The following is an 18,181-nucleotide window of genomic DNA, read 5'->3' on the forward strand; positions in this document are numbered from 1 at the left end:
TCTCTCAAAGCACAAATGCTTTCAGGGTTGCCACCCTGACCTGGAAGAATTTACTAAATCGGAGAGGAAAAATTTACTAGATCGCATCTTCATTAAAGTTCTATAGCTTTTAGGGGGTCTTTCCCCCTTTTTTCTAAAATCAGCCAAATTTTCTCAGGCCTATAACTTTTGATGGGTAAGACTAAACTTGATTTAGTCTAGAATCAGCATTAAAATCTGATTCTTTTTATGTATCTTTTGGTATCAAAATTCCGTTTTTTAGAGTTGCGGTTACCATTGAGCCGGGTCGCTCCTTACTTACAGCTCGTTACCACGAACTGTTTGATTAGTTTTAAGCGGCGTATGGCACTGCTATATTTCGCCCCTCTCCTTCCCGATTTTCAGAAATTAATCTGCAGGCATTGAAGGTTTAGCTGCAATATTGGTTCACGTCTTATTCTTACTCAATTACCTTTGTTTACTTTAGTTATACAATCAATATCGTTTTTCTTTGTCTTTCAATCTCAGTGTTCGAATACTACTTTTGGCAAAAAAAAAAAAAAAAAAAAAAAAAAAAAAAAAAAAAAAACTTGCGAGCTTTCAATGCGTGGACTAAGTTCTACCCTAAAAAATATATTCAGCTATAAAAATACAGCTAAATCATTTTTTTTCCCTCCAGTATTAGAAACAACGAAAATGTGACTGTAGATAACTTATATGACAAAACGAGTACGAATTTTGGCCTTTTAACTGGATCAATCATTTCGATGGGCTTGACCTGTTATAATTGGTCTATATAATAGCATGCCAATAATATAATGTTATCAAAGGTGGCTCCTACTTCAGTCTAAGTTTCTTCCCATGGTTTGAAGAGATTTTGTTTTTTTTAATTCCGTCTATTTTCGATTTTTGGTTCTAAGAGAAGGAGGTGACAGAGGTACCTCCAATAAGATACGACCCGGACTCTCTCTCTCTCCCTCTCTCTCTCTCTCTATGATTTATATGTTTTATGATAAAACATAGAAGTGTTTCTATGAAACACTCTTTCTTATAGAAAACAAAATCAGTGTTTTTAATGGACAAGTACACAGAAAATCATGATGATGAAATTTTATTTAAAAAAAGGAAATTTAAACATAAATACCTCTTGTTTTGGCACACATTTGAATTCCTTTATTGCTCCAACATAAATCTTATCGTGAATACATACAAAACCAGAGTTATCAATTTGTCCACCAAAGACTTCTTTTAATGGCTCTTGTGAGAGCCATTTTTTCAGCCAGGATACAGGAATTATTTCCCAGTCATCGCTTTCTAAGCTATACAAATTTGTGTACAATGCCCCAATTTCTACCTGGACCACGTGCAGACGGTCTTCTTTATCTTCCTTAAAAAAAAAAAAAAAAACAATGTGGGAAGATTAAAGCTTATAACACTTCTTTTTTTTAAATGAAAAATTCTTTTTAAAAATCAAAATCAATTTAGTTATATGTGCTTATTCAAGTTCATTGGTGATAAAAAAGCGTCTGAAAAAAACTTTAAAATCCAGCAATTCGGTACAAATAACTTCCAAGGCATCTTCTCCCATCTCTCAAAGCACAAATGCTTTCAGGGTTGCCACCCTGACCTGGAAGAATTTACTAAATCAGAAAGGAAAAATTTACTAGATCGCATCTGTTTTTACTAAATGCTCAAAAAAAATTTTTGCGCGTGCGGCTACGCACGCGCACCATCAAACATAGATTTTTACTATAGGAGGATAATTAATACGATTTTCACATTCTTTTTTCCTTTTTTCTTCTTTTTCTTTTCTTTTCCTCTTTTCTTTCGTTTTCATAGTGTGATTGAAAATTCCGGAAACCTACAAGTTCAAAAATACTTTTTTGGATATATATATATATATATATATATATATATATATATATATATATATATATATATATATATATATATATATATATATATATATATATATATATATATATATAGTGTTACATTTCTGCTTACTTTTAATTTCTCTCAGCGGGCTCCTTTTTCCTCAATAAAAATTTTCAAACTGAGGAGATTCACCTAATCACCTTGGGTGGTTGGCTTTTGTTTTGATTCCAATAGATTCCCAATCATCACAAATCCAAGTGTCATTATAGCTTCATTTTTAGTCGGTAAGATTTGATACACAGAAAGCTGATTTTGTCGACCTTTAGACGCCGGAAGTGAAGTGTCTGTTTGTGAAAATAGGTGACTGCTTGTCTGTCTCAGAGACAGACAAGCAAAATTGTAAATTGTAAAACAGACAAGCAAAAATTGTAAATTGTCATATGTTTACGATAATTTTTTCCCTTGAATTCATGGAAAATAAAAAAAAAAAGTATTGTTTACTATAAATCATGACTTTTTACTAGATTTTGGGAAATTTACTATATCCACTAAATTTATTATATTTTTTTTTTACTAGATCTAGTAAAATCCTACTGACGGTCGCAACCCTGAATACTTTACGTTTATTTGACTTGACGGTTTAGTGGCTTAACATTTGGTTCTTTCAAGTTTGTGTTTTACTACTTGGATGAATTTTGTTGGTGAGTTTACTTTATTGATTTGATAGTCTTGTATTTAGACCATGAATTTTCTTGGAATTTTGATGCTTAGATTAATAACTGAGAACTGTTATGTTGATGTAATAAAAATCCGTTGATTTTTGAATTAAAATCAACTTGGTGGCAGCGATGAAAAATTGAGAGCCATGCCTAACTAGAGTAAAGCCAAGGTAGATAGTCTCCGTGAGAGGTAAAGCTGGCATAATTTTTTCAGAATTGTATAAAAATGATTCATTCCATTCGTTTCACATTCCTGAGTTTGTGGATTGTGAAAAAGTATTTGACCCAGCAACAGAAAGAAAACCTTCAATGGAGATTCAATCATCGTATGCTATTCAACAGGAAAAAAAGTTTATTGAGAAAGAAGTAAAGACGAACATTGAAACCTGAAGCAAAAAAGATGATTTACATCATCCTATAGATGAGGCTGCTACCTCCCTGGGTAGTCATAACAAATAAAATAAAATAAAATGAAACAAAATAAAATAAAACAAATAAAATGGGTTAGTGTTACACTATAGTGTTACTAGTGCTTAACTGAAATCACTGCAGCTATGAAACAATATACAACCGTCAGCTTTATTTGATAGACAGTCTAGATTCTAGATGCTTCGTTATTCCCGGCTTCATTTTCCACAGACTGCATAAATGTTTAGGACCAAATACGCTGCCGTGCGCAAGAATGGCCACTGAAAATGAGAGGCTATTAAAGTAGCCTTTCAACAGGTCTAAGCCGATTGGGAAATCCCTGGAATTTTCCTTGTCAGCATTTTGACCCTATCCGCACATAACTCGCACTCTTAAGCCATATCCTGTAAAAAAAAAAAAAAAAAAATTGTTTTGCGGGATAGAATTATCGAAATCGACACTTCGTAGCGGCTTGGAACTCTTTTGCTATTCAAAATGGGCTCTACAATTTTAAATTTCCGTTCAAATGAGCTCGCGTGATAATCTACAATCACTGGTTCTATATAATCATCTCTGAAAACAAGAAAAAGGGACATCCATGACCATTCTTCCAAAAAAAAAGAAATTCTGTGTATTTGTAGATAACAGCTTATAACATCTGTTATAGGGCTTTCAGATATGTTGAATTTCATGGTATAATTTTTATCATGATTGTGCTTCTTTATAGCGACGTTCAACTTCTTTTTTTTTCAAAATTGCGGAAGTTTTTTAATATTGATAGTTAAGTTAAAGGTAATAAATTTGTATATTTAGGAGTCGAATTTTTTTTTTTAATGTCACATAAGTTCGCTTTTTAGAGTCTCAGTATCTATTGACAACGGTCGCTATTTCCTTACAGTTCGTTGCCAGGATCCACTTGATCCCAGGCTTTCTTAAATATGAGGTTGTGTCGCCCTTTATTCAACCCATCTATTTACATTCAAGATTAACTGTTACACAGGAAATCTTCAAAAACAATAATACTCCCTGAAAAAGCACACCGATTAAAATATTTCTCAGGAACATGGGTGGAGGGGGGGAGGGGAGCGCTGAAACGAAAAAAAGAATTTTAGGGCCATAAATGTATGTTTTTCAAAGAGATGTGTTTGGATAAATGATGTTTTTAAGGGAAGCTGCTACCTACCCTTCCCTTACTTTCCAGAAATTTTTTTTTAATGTAATTTTCTATCTTAAACTTCAAATACTTCTGCAATTAGAGGCAGGCGTTACCCAGATGCATCCATAGTGTACCCAAGTTGGAGCTAAGGTTAGTCTAAATATACTCTTCAGAATGAATGGAGATTAGGTGATATTTTCCCACTCTTCCTCCCTCCACATTTATTTGAAGGATCTCTCACTTAAAGTTAAGAAATTAGAGCCTCAAAATGCCCATTTTAAGGCTTCAGCCCCCCCCCCCCCTTCACCGATAGAAGGGTCCACTTCCTTCCTCCTTAATAATTAGTTTGCAACTAGACATTAATGTCAATCAATTATTGAAGCATCAAGTGAATCAAATCAGTCAAAGGAAGGTTAACTTTCTGATAACACTGTTTATTTGCGAACTACATACGTATTCTGGGAGAAATGCAGCCACGTATGGATTAAAAACACTGAAACTGATAGATTTATAAACAGTTTCCAAAAGATTGAATCGAACGGTCGCGGCTGAGGGTATGAGAGAACATAGCAATAAATGAGAAGGTAAAACTCTTCTAGACTTAGACTAGGTACTGTGTCCAAAACTTGAATGAACTACATACAAATATTCGAAATGAATGAACTTTGGAGGTTTGAGCGTTGAGGGGGCTTAACGCACAGTAGGTTTTAAAATTAATGTTAAAAAGACTAAGATGCATAAATCAGGAATAAATGAGGATAAAGAGGTAATTTTAGATAAAAAAAAAGAAATTGACCGAACAGATAGCTTCAACTATTGCATTAAAATCAACCATCAAGCCATGCCTAATTGGAGGTAAAGCCAAGACAGATAGTGAGAGGCAAAGTTGGCATAAGCTTTTTTCAGGATTGTATAAAATTGATGTCATTTTCACTTGTTGATAGATAGTCTATCATCCATCCATCCTAGGAAAGAACTAAGGTAGATAGTCATTAAACTAAGGAATGATCGAAATTTTTGGGTTGACACATGACAGACAACGTCAACTGGACTTGTATGCAAAATAGGGGGGTGAATTTGCTTGGACTCAAAGGCGAAAAAGTAACCGAAGCCTAACAGGCTTGCCCGCTTAGAGTCTCAGGTAGACTACCGTGTTTTAGGATTGACCCCTGACCAACAAGTCCCCTGGACTCGCAGGCAAATAAGGAGGACTCCCCTCGTACTAAGGGAGCATTTAACATAACTTTTAAATTAATAGGGACTTATTTAAATTAAACAAACGAATACACCAACCGGCAAAAGTGAACTTATTTAGACTTACCAAACTTTTGAAAAAAAAGCACTAACATTTGCATTGCTGTCAACTAATAGAAATAAAGAAGAAGAAGAAAGATAGGAAAATAAATAAAAGGAATAGGGAAAACAGCGCGGCTGAACCTCACTAACCTGGTGTAACATTAAAGAAACAAAATAACTCACAATTACCTTTCCCTTACTACTACCCTCTATAAAAAAAAGAAGAAAAAAACAGAGACCACTCGAGAGAAAAAAAAATCGATGATGAATTTTATATTCACTGAAGCACGAAGATCTTACTAATAAGGATGATGGATGTGGTAGAGATGCAAAATGTGGAAAAGCGAAGGTGCAAGGTAATTTTTTTAGATTGAAAAAATAATGGAAGAATACGAAAATAAATCTAGGAACTAAGATTAGAATATTAGACACCAGAGTAGTAACAGGTGCCAAGTATTATTCTGAAACATAGACACTTCCAAAGGTAGAGGGAAATATGTTAAATGCTTTCAGATTACTCAGGATAATTTTTAATTCTCGTATGAACGACCGTATTTCAAACATTGCGCTATACAAACAGTAAGGTCTAATCCCACTTTCTATGGCCATATTGTGCAAGTTTGGGGGCTGCGAGAGCTGAAGAGACTATGGATCCAATGATTCGAGCCCTCCAACCTAGCATATTGGAAATCCTTGACTCTGATTTAACTTTATAATAATTCCACCTTTCTACTAAAATTTATCCATCAAGTATTTTTTTTAAATGGGGGCATGATGAATTAAATGAGGAATAATCAGCGGTCCTTATTCCTTAGATAAAGACCCCTGGAGGCACGTTTTACGGACCTTTCGATTGTCCTAAAGGAAATTGCTAACTTAAGATTTTGATTGGACGCCATTTTGGAACTACAAGGGCACATGGGGAGTTTAAGAGACGGCACGTAGTCTTCCAATCACTTTTGGCGCTTAAATGGGAAAATCAGGGACACCCATCCTCCCTTTCCATTCATTAAACAAGACCCAAAGATCACAGTGTTCAGCATTTTCCCCATCACATTTTCCCTTTACTAAAGTGTCATTATTTGAGCCATTCAGATGCTAGACCAGTTAACTCAGCCTTTCCAGTGTTTTATTTACAGGTATCAAAACCCTTTAAATTCTCGGACAAAGGATTTCCCTCCAAAATGAAAAACAAAACAGCAACGCATATGCAATAATTTTTCCAAGAACTAAGTTGATAACATTTCAAATTAAAATTTATTTGAATACGTTCTCTACCTGAGCCAACGAAAGGGGGGGGGGGGCTATTAGCTCGCTTAAATGCGATGGGCAAGCACAAACCATCCTGGATATTTTCGAAAAACAGTAATTATAGCACAACAGTAATTATATCATATAGCATATGATAAGCTAAACCAGCGATTTATTTCTTTAATGTATTTTATTTTTTTATTTTTCCTAGTGGCTTTTTTTTATGAAATTAGGGGATATAGCAATCATGTTACTTATTTTAAACTTTATGTTTTAAAGAAGAAAATGCTCCTAACAGATGGTACTTCATTCTTTAACACTTGAATTAGTTGAGAAATGAGTATGGCTAAATCGTAGAATCTTGCTGCACTTGTCTTTTTTTGTCCTTCTCATACCCTTATACTTGAAGATTTAAAAACTGGTATTAAAAAAAAGTCTGCGGAAATCTGCCAGTTTTATGACTTCTGAGGCTTAATGTTTTCAAAATTACTAATAAAACAGAACTTCAAGTTCCATAAACGCTTAAGCAATTTAAAGAAAACAATTGAACACTCGGAAGTTCCAAAACCTAAGAGACCATAAATAATTAAAAACGAAATAACATTTGACTTGAGCAGTGTGGGCATATCAGACTAGAATTCAACGTGTATCAATAAAACCAAGTTTATTTCAAAATGAGAAAATAAATGTCAGATGGTCTCCACGGGAGCCTCACTCATGATGTTAATTACCCCAAGAAAACCCTGAAAACGCACATTAAAAAGCTCATTAAAAAATTCTGGCTTCAACCAAGTGGGTTTAATTGCATTTTTTCCTGTGAATGTTTCACTTGTATTTAAAGTCATAGTGTCATGTTTAAAAAAGCAAAAAAGTAAATTCCATGTTTTATTTTAATTTCGACCGACAGAAAAACATTAAAAAAACAAGAGTAATAATGCTTCAGTTCTTTCATTCATCTTTCTCTCTATTAATATTACTTAACAAAGCAGATAAATACATAAAGACAAATCAATTACTACTAGTAACACACTAATGAACCAAGGGACGTGAGATCAATACAGAGGTTGACGCTCCTCTGCTCCGATTTATTAAAATCTAGCTCTTTGTATCCTCCCTTACAGCACCAATCTTCTTTAGATCTTTTCTTACGACGTTTCCCGTCCCATTAGGGAACAACGTACTTTTCGTTTGGTCCCAAATAGATGGTCAAAAAACACCTTTTTTAGGCAATCTCTCGTCCTTCATACACAAAACCTGGCATAGCCATCTTATCCTTTATTTCATTTTAGTCCTAGGGTCAATCAAATGAGTACCTAAGCCTATCCTTCTATAATTCCTTTGGAAAAACACGACAAATATTCTTCAGCCTTTCAAAGCGCTTACGTTTTAGAGCCATATTTGACCGCTGTCATGAGCGCAGCTTCCAATATTTTAATCTTAGACCAATCTAAGCTTAGACTAGATTCTAATCTAATCGCAGATTGATCTTCATTTCTTCCAAACCTTTTTCAACTGCGAACAAAAAGACCTATGCCTTAGCCATTCTACTTTTTAAATCTTCGCTGCATCCGCTATCTTTACTAATAATACTACCCAGGTAATTAAAACTTTTTATGTGGTCAACTTTTCCTTTATTTACCATCACCTCTTCTTCCTCATTTATTCCTAGTCTAAGCAACTTATTCTTTTAAAATTAATTTTCAGATCTATTCTTGCAACTTGGACACTCCAAACCTCCAAAAACGATATAAAAATATATCTAGAACATTCAAGTCCTCTGCATTGTCTAGGTTTAGGAGAGTTCTACCTTTTCATTTTATACAATTTTCTTCTATTGCCTTCACTGTATTCGTTAAAACAGAGTCCATCAAAGCAACCAATATAAACAGAAACTGGACACAAACCTGCTTTAGTACTAGCTCCACACTGAATCAACTACTAACCTTCCTTCCTAACTTAAGGGCAGCAACATTATTCTTGTACAGAGCACAACAAACTTTATTGTGCTTATTTGCTATAATACTAGGATAGGTCTTTCCCAACAGCTTTTCGTGGTTGCAGCGAAAGCGGCAGCCTTATAAAGGGGTCTGAGCATTAAGACACTTTTCAGTTATAGTAATGGGGAAAAATTGTCTTTCAATAACAACACTAATGTTCTCTAGAAACTTCCCCCCCTTTACATGCCAAGGAGTCTTTGAGGAGATTTGTACCGTATATTGATTGTACATTCATTTCATTATGAATGCGTCTTATTTTTTCTACATCATCTCTTAGTTTAAAAAGTATCATTATGCTAGGTAATTTGCTTCCAACAGAAATCAAGCTAATGCCATTGTAATTACAAAACTCATTCTTTCTCATAGAGGGGCTTAACTGATGTTTCATAAAATTGCTAAGAACTTCCCTTTTTCAAAAATCATGTTCATAACTTTGGTAATTTATCTCTAACTTCGCAACCACCATATTTCAAGAGCTCATTTATTGTTTTTTCTGTTTTTTCAATCTTTTTAATAGATTACGACTAAATACTTTTTACGATACTTTGCTGACGAAACAAACAGGCATTTTTTACACACTGAGTGGACATTTGATCCGAGGCTTTTTCATAATTTTGTAACTCGGCACATCTTATTAGGTGTTTCCCAAGATGTTCAAAAAAAAAGTGTAACATTATCTTCTGAACTGCCACCACCACTGCCATTGCTGTGTTATTATTATATTTTGGTATCGCTATTGTTAGGTATGTTTCTACTATGTCCGTAAGCGTTTGTTGGATTGTTTTGTTTTTTGCCATGGCCCAAACAGGCTTTTGTAGCAATAAATATCTACCTACGTATATCTCAATTTGGAATTCCGTAATATGTTTGGTGATTAGTGTTTCTCCTTTTCTTTCTTGAAATATTCGGCGATCATCATGCTTAGTAAACTTGTCCATTCTTGAATTCTTGATCTCAAAATCCACTTAGGGCTAGAAAATTTTAGTCACGGAATGGCTCCCGTTCTCACCATAAATATTCATAGATCAAACCTGAACAAGAATTCCCACCAAATTTTCACTAGGGAACAGAGGGAGGGGTTCCTTAGAACTTTTTGGTTTTAGGTACTAATAAGTCTGTTTCAAATATACTGTGCAAGGTTTAAATTTGAACAACACGTTGCATTCGTTCGAGACTATTACATTTTAATCCAAATACATGAAACAACATTTTGATGTTGCCTTAAGCTCCGTCTTAACTGCGCTTCTCTTTATTGACAAATAATGGTGATAAAAATCATTCAATTTTGTGCAATAGTTTAAAAAAGGTGGCACTAATGATGCGAAAGTACAATGCCGTACTATTTTCCTATTCACCTCAGCCTTGAAGGACTATCAGGTTAAATATTCAAAAATGGCTGTTGGATTGGAAGAGAGAAAGGCGTGGGTTTCACTAATCGAATTCCATCTACTAGATGGTACTACAGGATTACCTACAAGAGGAGGCTATCTGCACTATTTAATTGAAGAACAGCTTTGTAAAACCCTACATCTCTATGGAAATGTCTCCTAACGGAGGCTCAACCTAAAAACCCGTCAGTTCATTCCTTTAGAAAAAAATTCGACATAAATAATTCTAAGGAAGAAACCTAGATAAGTGGTTGGTAAAGGATGCGGCACTAGAATCTAAATTCCAAAGGCAAGATGAGTTAAAAGGAAAAAAAATAGTAAGGAGAGGATGGTGTGGCCTCTTCGAATCATCTCTTACAAGAATTAGGACAAGGTGAAGCTGCTCTGTACAATTTGTGCACAAGCTTCCAAAGGTGTAGACCTCTTACCAAGTTAAGACGGAGCCTTAGCAAATTTAACGTCAAAGTTCTGTTTCAAGAGCTAGGGCTGCAAATCCAGGCCAGAATTTTAAGTTTCAATATTGATACAGGAAATATTTGTAATAGATGATTTTACCCAGTCAATTATTACTGTGCAGTACTGAAGTATTCACCTTCAAAATTGGAAATACCATGGAAAACTTTCAATCATGTTAACATTCAAATCTGTATTCTGGCTTAAGCATTATTGAAATTAAACAAAACGTGACAAAGGAGGATATTTAAAATTCAAATTTATCTTTTCATTATCCTTGGAACCAATTAAAAGTGAACCATGATTTGTGGCGCTAGCATTTTCACAGAAGACACAATGTCAAAGGTAATTTTTTTCTTTTCACGATATTGTTTCTAATCTTTGCCAAACCACCAAACAATAGTTATTTTCATATTCTACAAAAATGACAACTGAGAGGACAGGGAGAGGGAACCTTTTCTTCCATTAAGACATACTCATGGTAATTCCTTCAATTCACGGTAATTCACGGTAATTATACGATAATTACTTCAATTTTGTGGAGTTTTATCAGCCAGGTATTATTTAAGTCCACAGTAATCATTCAAGTGCACAGAATTTCATACACAGTGTAGTAACATCAGCCAAAGCGCGACATTCATATTCCTGTCAAACCTTGGCCTACTATGTCCAATAAACAATTTACATTCGTTGGCATGAACGATTTTTGTCATCTTTATTCATAAGAGGTTTTGATTTAGTTTCAGCTTTGCCAATGTTCTTATAGGTTTAGCCAAAGTACACTGTTGGAGGTTAGCGTCCATCATGTGACTTAAACAAAAATTAATAAAACGTTGCTGTGGCCATCAAACTTTGCATAAGACCGACAAAGCTGACTGAATCAAAGCAGAGGTGAGGATTCGGTATTTTCCTATCTTATTCTCAATTAGAAATAAAGATTGGGTTTTAAGAATTGAGGTTTTTCCTCTCTTTTGAGTCTTGTTTTCCGGCCACTCACATCCAACACGGTGTTTTACACAGGTTGTGTAGATTATCATTTTAAGGTCCGTGTTCAAAACGGGCGACTATCTTTTCAGAGCCCATGTTCAACCAAGCTATTCCGGTTCCGGCGCGTACATATATAAAACAAAGGGTAATATAAAGCAACAATTAATAATTATCCTTTCGACTATGAAAACAAGTGCGATTTTGAAATACTCTCTCTGTAGCAGTTGTGATTTTGTAAATTAAGACCCTTTTTTATGCTTAATCTATTTAAAGCAGAATACAGATAGGGTAAATATCGTGGTAGTATTTTTTAAACAGCCTGGTATCTCCGTTTGTTCAAGCATGGCAGGTACGCGTGGCAAGCTTGTAGATAATTCACAAAAAAAAAATCTGAGTTGTTACTTAACAATAGTCGCAAATCGAAGCAAATACAATCACACAGTTCAATGTACTTTTTTTGTAACTTTTTCTGCTCATGTTATGCTACTCCGTATATTCAGTCTGTTAAAGCACCACAAAATTATTTGTAATTTGAAGTTCTTGCTTTTTCTACCGTCATCTAATCGAAATTAAAAACTCTTCATTAATTATAAAGCATCACATGTAAAAAGTAAGCTTGTAACATTTCACAATAAAATTTTAACAAGAGCTACTGAAAAACTGGGGTGTTCCCATTTGAGCGCTTTCCCATTTGAGCGCCACGGAATTTTGTTCCATTTGAGCGCCATGGAATTTTGTTCCCATTTGAGCGCCACGGAGTACCATTTGAGCGCCAAACCCAAAATTGTGATTTTGCGGTGGATGAAGCGTGGTTTGCTGCCACATTGACCTGTAGAAATATTTATTGCCACGAAGACAACGAACAAAACTGAGGATTTTATTGGGTCAATGGTTGTGAAAATAACTTCCATTTATAGTATTATAAACTAAGTAAATATATATAGTATTTATGTATACCATATATATTTACTACTAAAGGTATATACAGGTACTTATGCATTATGCGGTATCCACCGCTATATACTGTATGAGGAAAACAGACATGAAGACCCGTCGGTAAATTTTTCGCAGTTGATATTATTGACATAAGAATAAAGTAAACATACCACTCGATACCTTTTTATGCTCTTTCCAAATAGAATAATCATTTTTTCTGATATGAATTTTACCCCCACCCCTATATATACCAATTCAGGGTATATATTTGCACATTCGGGGGGGGGGGTAAATTTTATTTGTGTTGGTAATGGGAGGGACGGTTAAAATTTACCCCCACCCCCCTAATGTGCAAATATATACCCTGGTTTGGTATACATAGGGGGGGGGGTAAAATTCATTTCCGACAAAAATGATTATTATATTTGGAAAGAGCCTAAAAAAGGCATCGAGTGGTGTGTTTACTTTATTCGTAAGTCAATAATATGATTTGCGAAAAATTTACCTGATCACCTAGCTATATCACCTAACATACGCAAAATATTATCTGGCGCTAAATTGGGACACAACTGAACTAATTAAAATACGGCGCGCAAATGGGAAATTCCCATTTGCGCGCCATGGCGCTCAAATGGGAAAGCGCTCAAATGGGATACACCCGAAAAACTAGAACCATACCATAAACTGATTGAATTCCTGTGTGGAGAAAATCTTCTCGGGGGGGGGGGGGCAAGGGGAAATTTTACACGGGGAGGGGGAAGGGGATTTCCTGGCATGATTTGAAAAACGGTCAGAAATTGGGAAATAAAAAACAAGTTTTTGTCAAGGAGCAACATTAAAACTAAAAACGAACAGAAATTATTCCGTATATGAGGGGGGCTATCTCGTCCTCAACCTTCGGTCTTTACGCTAAAGTCTGACTTTTTGCCACAGTTCTAATGAAAGAATGCTGAAACACAAGGGCAGTTGAATTTGAATGAGAAGTATTTTAAAAGAACTTTAAGACTTTAACGTAAAGAGTGAGGGCAGAGGAAGGGGTGGCCCCATCATATATATAATGATTTTTGTTCGTTTTAAGTTTCATTGTTGCTTATTACTTTCAGCTGAAAAAATTTACGTTTTTTTTTATTTAATTGCAACCCAGAGTCAAAAGCAAACAGTAAAATAGAAACAACTTGTAAGTAGCGCTTATAAGTCCAACAGCATTAAAAAACGTGCCTAAACTTCAGTAAGATCTTGCTAACTCCTGTACTAAGCTTGTGAGTTTTAAGGTCAAAATGGATTTGCCGTATAAATTCTATGATAAAAAGTGGATATTGACAATAAGATCCAATTTTTCATCGGATCCACTAATTCTCTTTTAAAAACAAAAAAGCTGCACGGAAACAATAGGACTTGAAAAATAAACATTTATACGTACGGTGGATTTTCTTAATTCTTTATTTTCCTTGGCAATCGCTGATTTTAACCACTCGGGCAATGACTCTAGATTAGTTATAACTTCAGGAACAACCGACTCTTCAGATTTTCTACAGTAAGAAAGCATATACGCTTTCGTTGAAGAGTAGCATCCTTTTGGCAACTTGGGCTTCTTTTCTCCTTTTGGTCTTGATTCGCTCCCTAAAATTTTTTTTAATGAATCGAACAGATACGACTAGTTTTGACAAAATAAAGCTACTATACCTAGTTTCTTATCATGATAAACTACCCTTTTCCAATTTAGCTTAACACTCTTTCTGAAAAGGATAACTTCAAAAAATGTGTTAAAAAAGAGTTTTTCAAACAAAATTAACGAGCTGCACTAAAACCTAAAACAAGCAAAAATAGTCATTTAATAAGTGGAAGAGAAGAAATTACTATGAAGGAATATGTGAAAACTATATCGAACAGATACTAAAATGAAAAATCATGCACAGCTTTAAATAGCATATACTATTATGGGTGAATACATGACACCTAGAACGAACAGGAATTTAATGGACAATAAAGATAAACTTAAAAGAAACAGAAATCCCCACAAGTAAAATTGCGGCTATGGCCTTATCAAACTGTCTAAAGGCTAAAAAGTCGTTTGCAATTAATAGGTCATATAATAAGTGGAAGAGAAGAAATTGCTATGAAGGAATATGTGAAATCTATATCAAACAGATACTAAAAAAAAAAAAAAAATCATACACAGCTATAAATAGCATATACTAGCATGGACGAATAGATGAAAGCTAGAACGAATAGGAATTTAATGAAAAATATAGTTAAACTTAAAAGGAACAGAAATCGCCACAAGTAAAAGTGCGGCTACGGCCTTATCAAACTGTCTAAAGGCTAAAAAGTCGTTTGCACTTAACAGAAAACGATTGACACTTCGATCAGTGTGTTTTTTTTTAATTTGTCGTAGCATTCACTGCAGGAGACAACAAATCACAATGTCAATGAGGGTTTACAAATAAGAGCAACCACGAAAAATATTGAGGTTACCCTTTCCCTCTTGAATTCTCTAAAAGGCTTAAATTTCGTCTGCACATAAATAATAACGATATGTATTTCGAACAGTGCGGTTGCTATATGCCAAAGCATCAATACAAACAAAGAAAAGAAGATATTAATCAGGATTAATGGAAGGAGAAATATTTCTTAGAATAGCTAAATTATTTCGACAACCAATTTGTAACTGCGAATATTAAACTTGTATGCAAACCAACATTTCAAAGGGAAAATTGTTATGGCCCCCTCATTCCCAGCCGAGGGTAAGATTTGAATTTCCCTTGCCCCCCCCCCCTGACACTACCTGGAAGTTTAAACTTGATCCCAAAAGCGTTGCTGAGACGTTACAGATAAGCTTTTCTTTTATAGCCTATACACACAAAATGCCTTTCCGTCTGCTTGCTACTTCACCCTGAAAAAAAAAAAAACATTCCCGAAGTAGTAATAATTTAAAAAAAAAAACCTTGAACAAGTCAAATTTCGAGTTTCAATTCCCCTCAAACCCCTGAAAGCTTCAAGTTGGTCCCCATGCAGCCGTCCTTGATATAATACAAATAGGATATGTTGACATCCTAGGTACAAACAGTGTCTTCTGATGTACCTCGCTACGTCAATAGATTCTAAGTTACCAAAGGGGTTATAGTGCAAAAACTTTTAGGCGAATGGAACAAAGTTTTCGATTCCCTTATCCCCTTGTTCTAAGCACAAAATTTGGAATCCCCTTCCCCCATCTCAATACTCTGAACGTTAGTACTCGGTCACCCAAGTCGTTCCCATAAAATTGCAAAAACACAATTTTGACAACCTAGATACATAGAGCACATTTTGGTTTATCTTTGCCCCCTCTTCCTAAATCCGAACTCCAGATTCACTTGGCCTTGTCAAAGCTCCCTAAAAGTTTCAACTTGATCCTCCAAGCCATTCTCAAGATTTTACAGATACGCTATTTAGATAACCTGGCAAAACATAGTGTCTTTCGATTTGCCTCTCTACTCAACCGTGAATAGATTCACAGTCCCATAGGGTTTACAATGCAAAAAAAGTTTAGGCGGATTGGAGACAAAACGATTTTTGCCCACCCCCCCCTCCACAAAAAAAAACAAAATCGTTTACTTCTACCCCCTTACCCAAGTCAAAATTCAAGATACAATTCCCCTCCCCCCACCCCTCTCTCAGCTCAATTACCCAAGCCACCAGTAGAGGAGGGGGTACCAGCGCGACGATCACCACGTGGTTTATGGTTTTCTCAGTGAGAATGAAAAAACAGGAATTTTCTCACTTGAAAAAACATGAATTTTGTCACATTTATTGTTGGTTTAATGGATGGTTATGTGTGTTGTTCGATTTATTTGATGTTTTTCTCGGATGTCAACATCAAATTATGGATGTTTTATGGTTTTTGTCAGTGAGAATTTTAAAAACATGAACATTGTCACATTTATGGATGTCAACAGCAATTCATGTCTGTTTTATGGTTTTCTCAGTGAGAATGAAAAAACAGGAATTTTGTCACATTTATGGATGTCAAAAGCAATTCATGTCTGTTTTATGGTTTTTGTCAGTGAGAATTTGAAAAACATGAACTTTCTCACTTGGAAAAACAGGAACTTTCTCACTTGGAAAACGATAAACCACGTGGTCCTGTCACGAGTAGCACCTGTGAACCTTGACATTCGCTGAGAGCGTGTACTTACAACAACAACAACATCGACCTCGGAACACCTGTGCTGTCGACCTCAATTCACCTATCGTGAATCAATAATTCCCCTTAGAAACAACAAATTAATTTCCCCTTTCTTAACAGATCAATCAATCAATGACATCATCTGTCAGACTTTAAAAATTTTCGCCTAGAAACGATTCTCCAGGAATAGATCCAAATCATTAATGTCTTTGCCTCGGGAACAGTTCTTTTGGTCGAACTCCAAAGGATATTAATAACCAAAGACCATGGAAACAATTAGGCAAGAAACATCTTAGCGATGAATTGTTTTAGCGCGGGAAAAGGTTTCTTATTAATTTGAAATGCGTTAGAGCAGAGATGCCAATAACAAATGAACACGCTGAATTTACGTTTAGGGATTATTTGTTCGAAACAGTTTTAGACAGGTTATGGAACTATTTCTGCTAAACAGATAGAGACATTTTAAAAGAAGATTTTTGAAGAGATTTTAGAAGAGAATTTAATGGTGAAACTCTGTGGTCGTTATAATACACAAGTTTCATTTGAACAGTGTTGTGAGGTCCTCTAACCCAACCCCAAAGGGTTCCAATCCTCCTACCCCAACCCCGAAGGAAGCCCCCGGTCCTCAAAGCCCCCCAAGCTCCCAAAGGGCCACCGGCGCCCCCCAAGGCCCACCCAGGCCCCCAAAGGCCATCCCCAGGCCCCAAATGTCCCCCAGGCCCCCAACTGTCCCCCGGACCCCCAAAGGCCCTCCCTGTGCCCCAAAGGCCCCCCCGGCCCCCAAAGGTCCCCCGGGCTCCCAAAGGACCAACGGGGTCCCAAAGGCCCTCCACCGGTCCCCAAATGTCCCCCAGGCACCCAAAGGCCCGCCCGGTGCCCCAAAGGCCCTCCCAGTGCCCCAAAGGCCCGCCACGGGTCCTCAAAGCCTCCCAAGCTCCCAAAGGGCCACCGGCGCCCCCAAAGGCCCACCCAGACCCCCAAAGGCCATCCCCAGGCCCCAAAGGCCCTCCACTGGTCCTCAAAGCCCCCAAGCTCCCAAAAGGCCACCGGCGCCCCCAAAGGCCCACCCAGACCCCCAAAGGCCATCCCCAGGCCCCAAATGTCCCCCAGGCCCCCAACTGTCCCCCCGGACCCCCAAAGCCCATCCCCCGGTCCCCAAAGGTCCCCCGGGCTCCCAAAGGACCAACGGGGTCCCAAAGGCCCTCCACCGGTCCCCAAATGTCCCCCAGGCACCCAAAAGCCCTCCCTGTCCCACAAAGGCCCTCCCTGTGCCCCAAAGGTCCTCCTCCGGGCCCCAAAGGCCCATCAAGCTCCCAACGGACCAACGGGGTCCCAAAGGCCCTCCCCCGGTCCCCAAAGGTCCCCCCGAGCTCCCACAGGACCACCGGCCCTCAAGGGACCCACAGACCCTCAAAGGCTCTCCCCGAGCACCCGTCTTTCGTTGATGTGTGTTGTCTGAAACCCATGATTTGGGATGTGTAGTTTGCTACTTCAGGCTTTTCTGAGCTAAGGTTTCCTAGTATTTCCTAGGTGAATGTTGTCTGAAACCAATAGTTTGGGATGATTAG

General features: G+C 36.7%; 1 protein-coding gene across 1 annotated transcript in view; it reads right to left on the reverse strand.

The window, feature by feature from the left end:
- Positions 1-14,062, reverse strand: part of LOC148949323 (ubiquitin carboxyl-terminal hydrolase 48-like) — a 302,263-nt gene extending 288,201 nt beyond the window's left edge. The window contains exons 1-2 of the mRNA XM_089092923.1: positions 13,869-14,062; positions 1,124-1,366 (exon numbers count right to left, since the gene is read on the reverse strand). Coding sequence (XP_088949049.1) covers positions 1,124-1,366; positions 13,869-13,994 — 369 coding nt within the window. The 5' untranslated portion in view covers positions 13,995-14,062. The remainder of the gene's footprint in view (positions 1-1,123; positions 1,367-13,868) is intronic.
- Positions 14,063-18,181: the final 4,119 nt, after the last annotated feature.

Source organism: Artemia sp. Qi Xiang Cuo, chromosome 8, assembly GCF_049724085.1.
Source record: "Artemia sp. Qi Xiang Cuo chromosome 8, ASM4972408v1, whole genome shotgun sequence".
NCBI lineage: Eukaryota > Metazoa > Arthropoda > Branchiopoda > Anostraca > Artemiidae > Artemia > Artemia sp. Qi Xiang Cuo.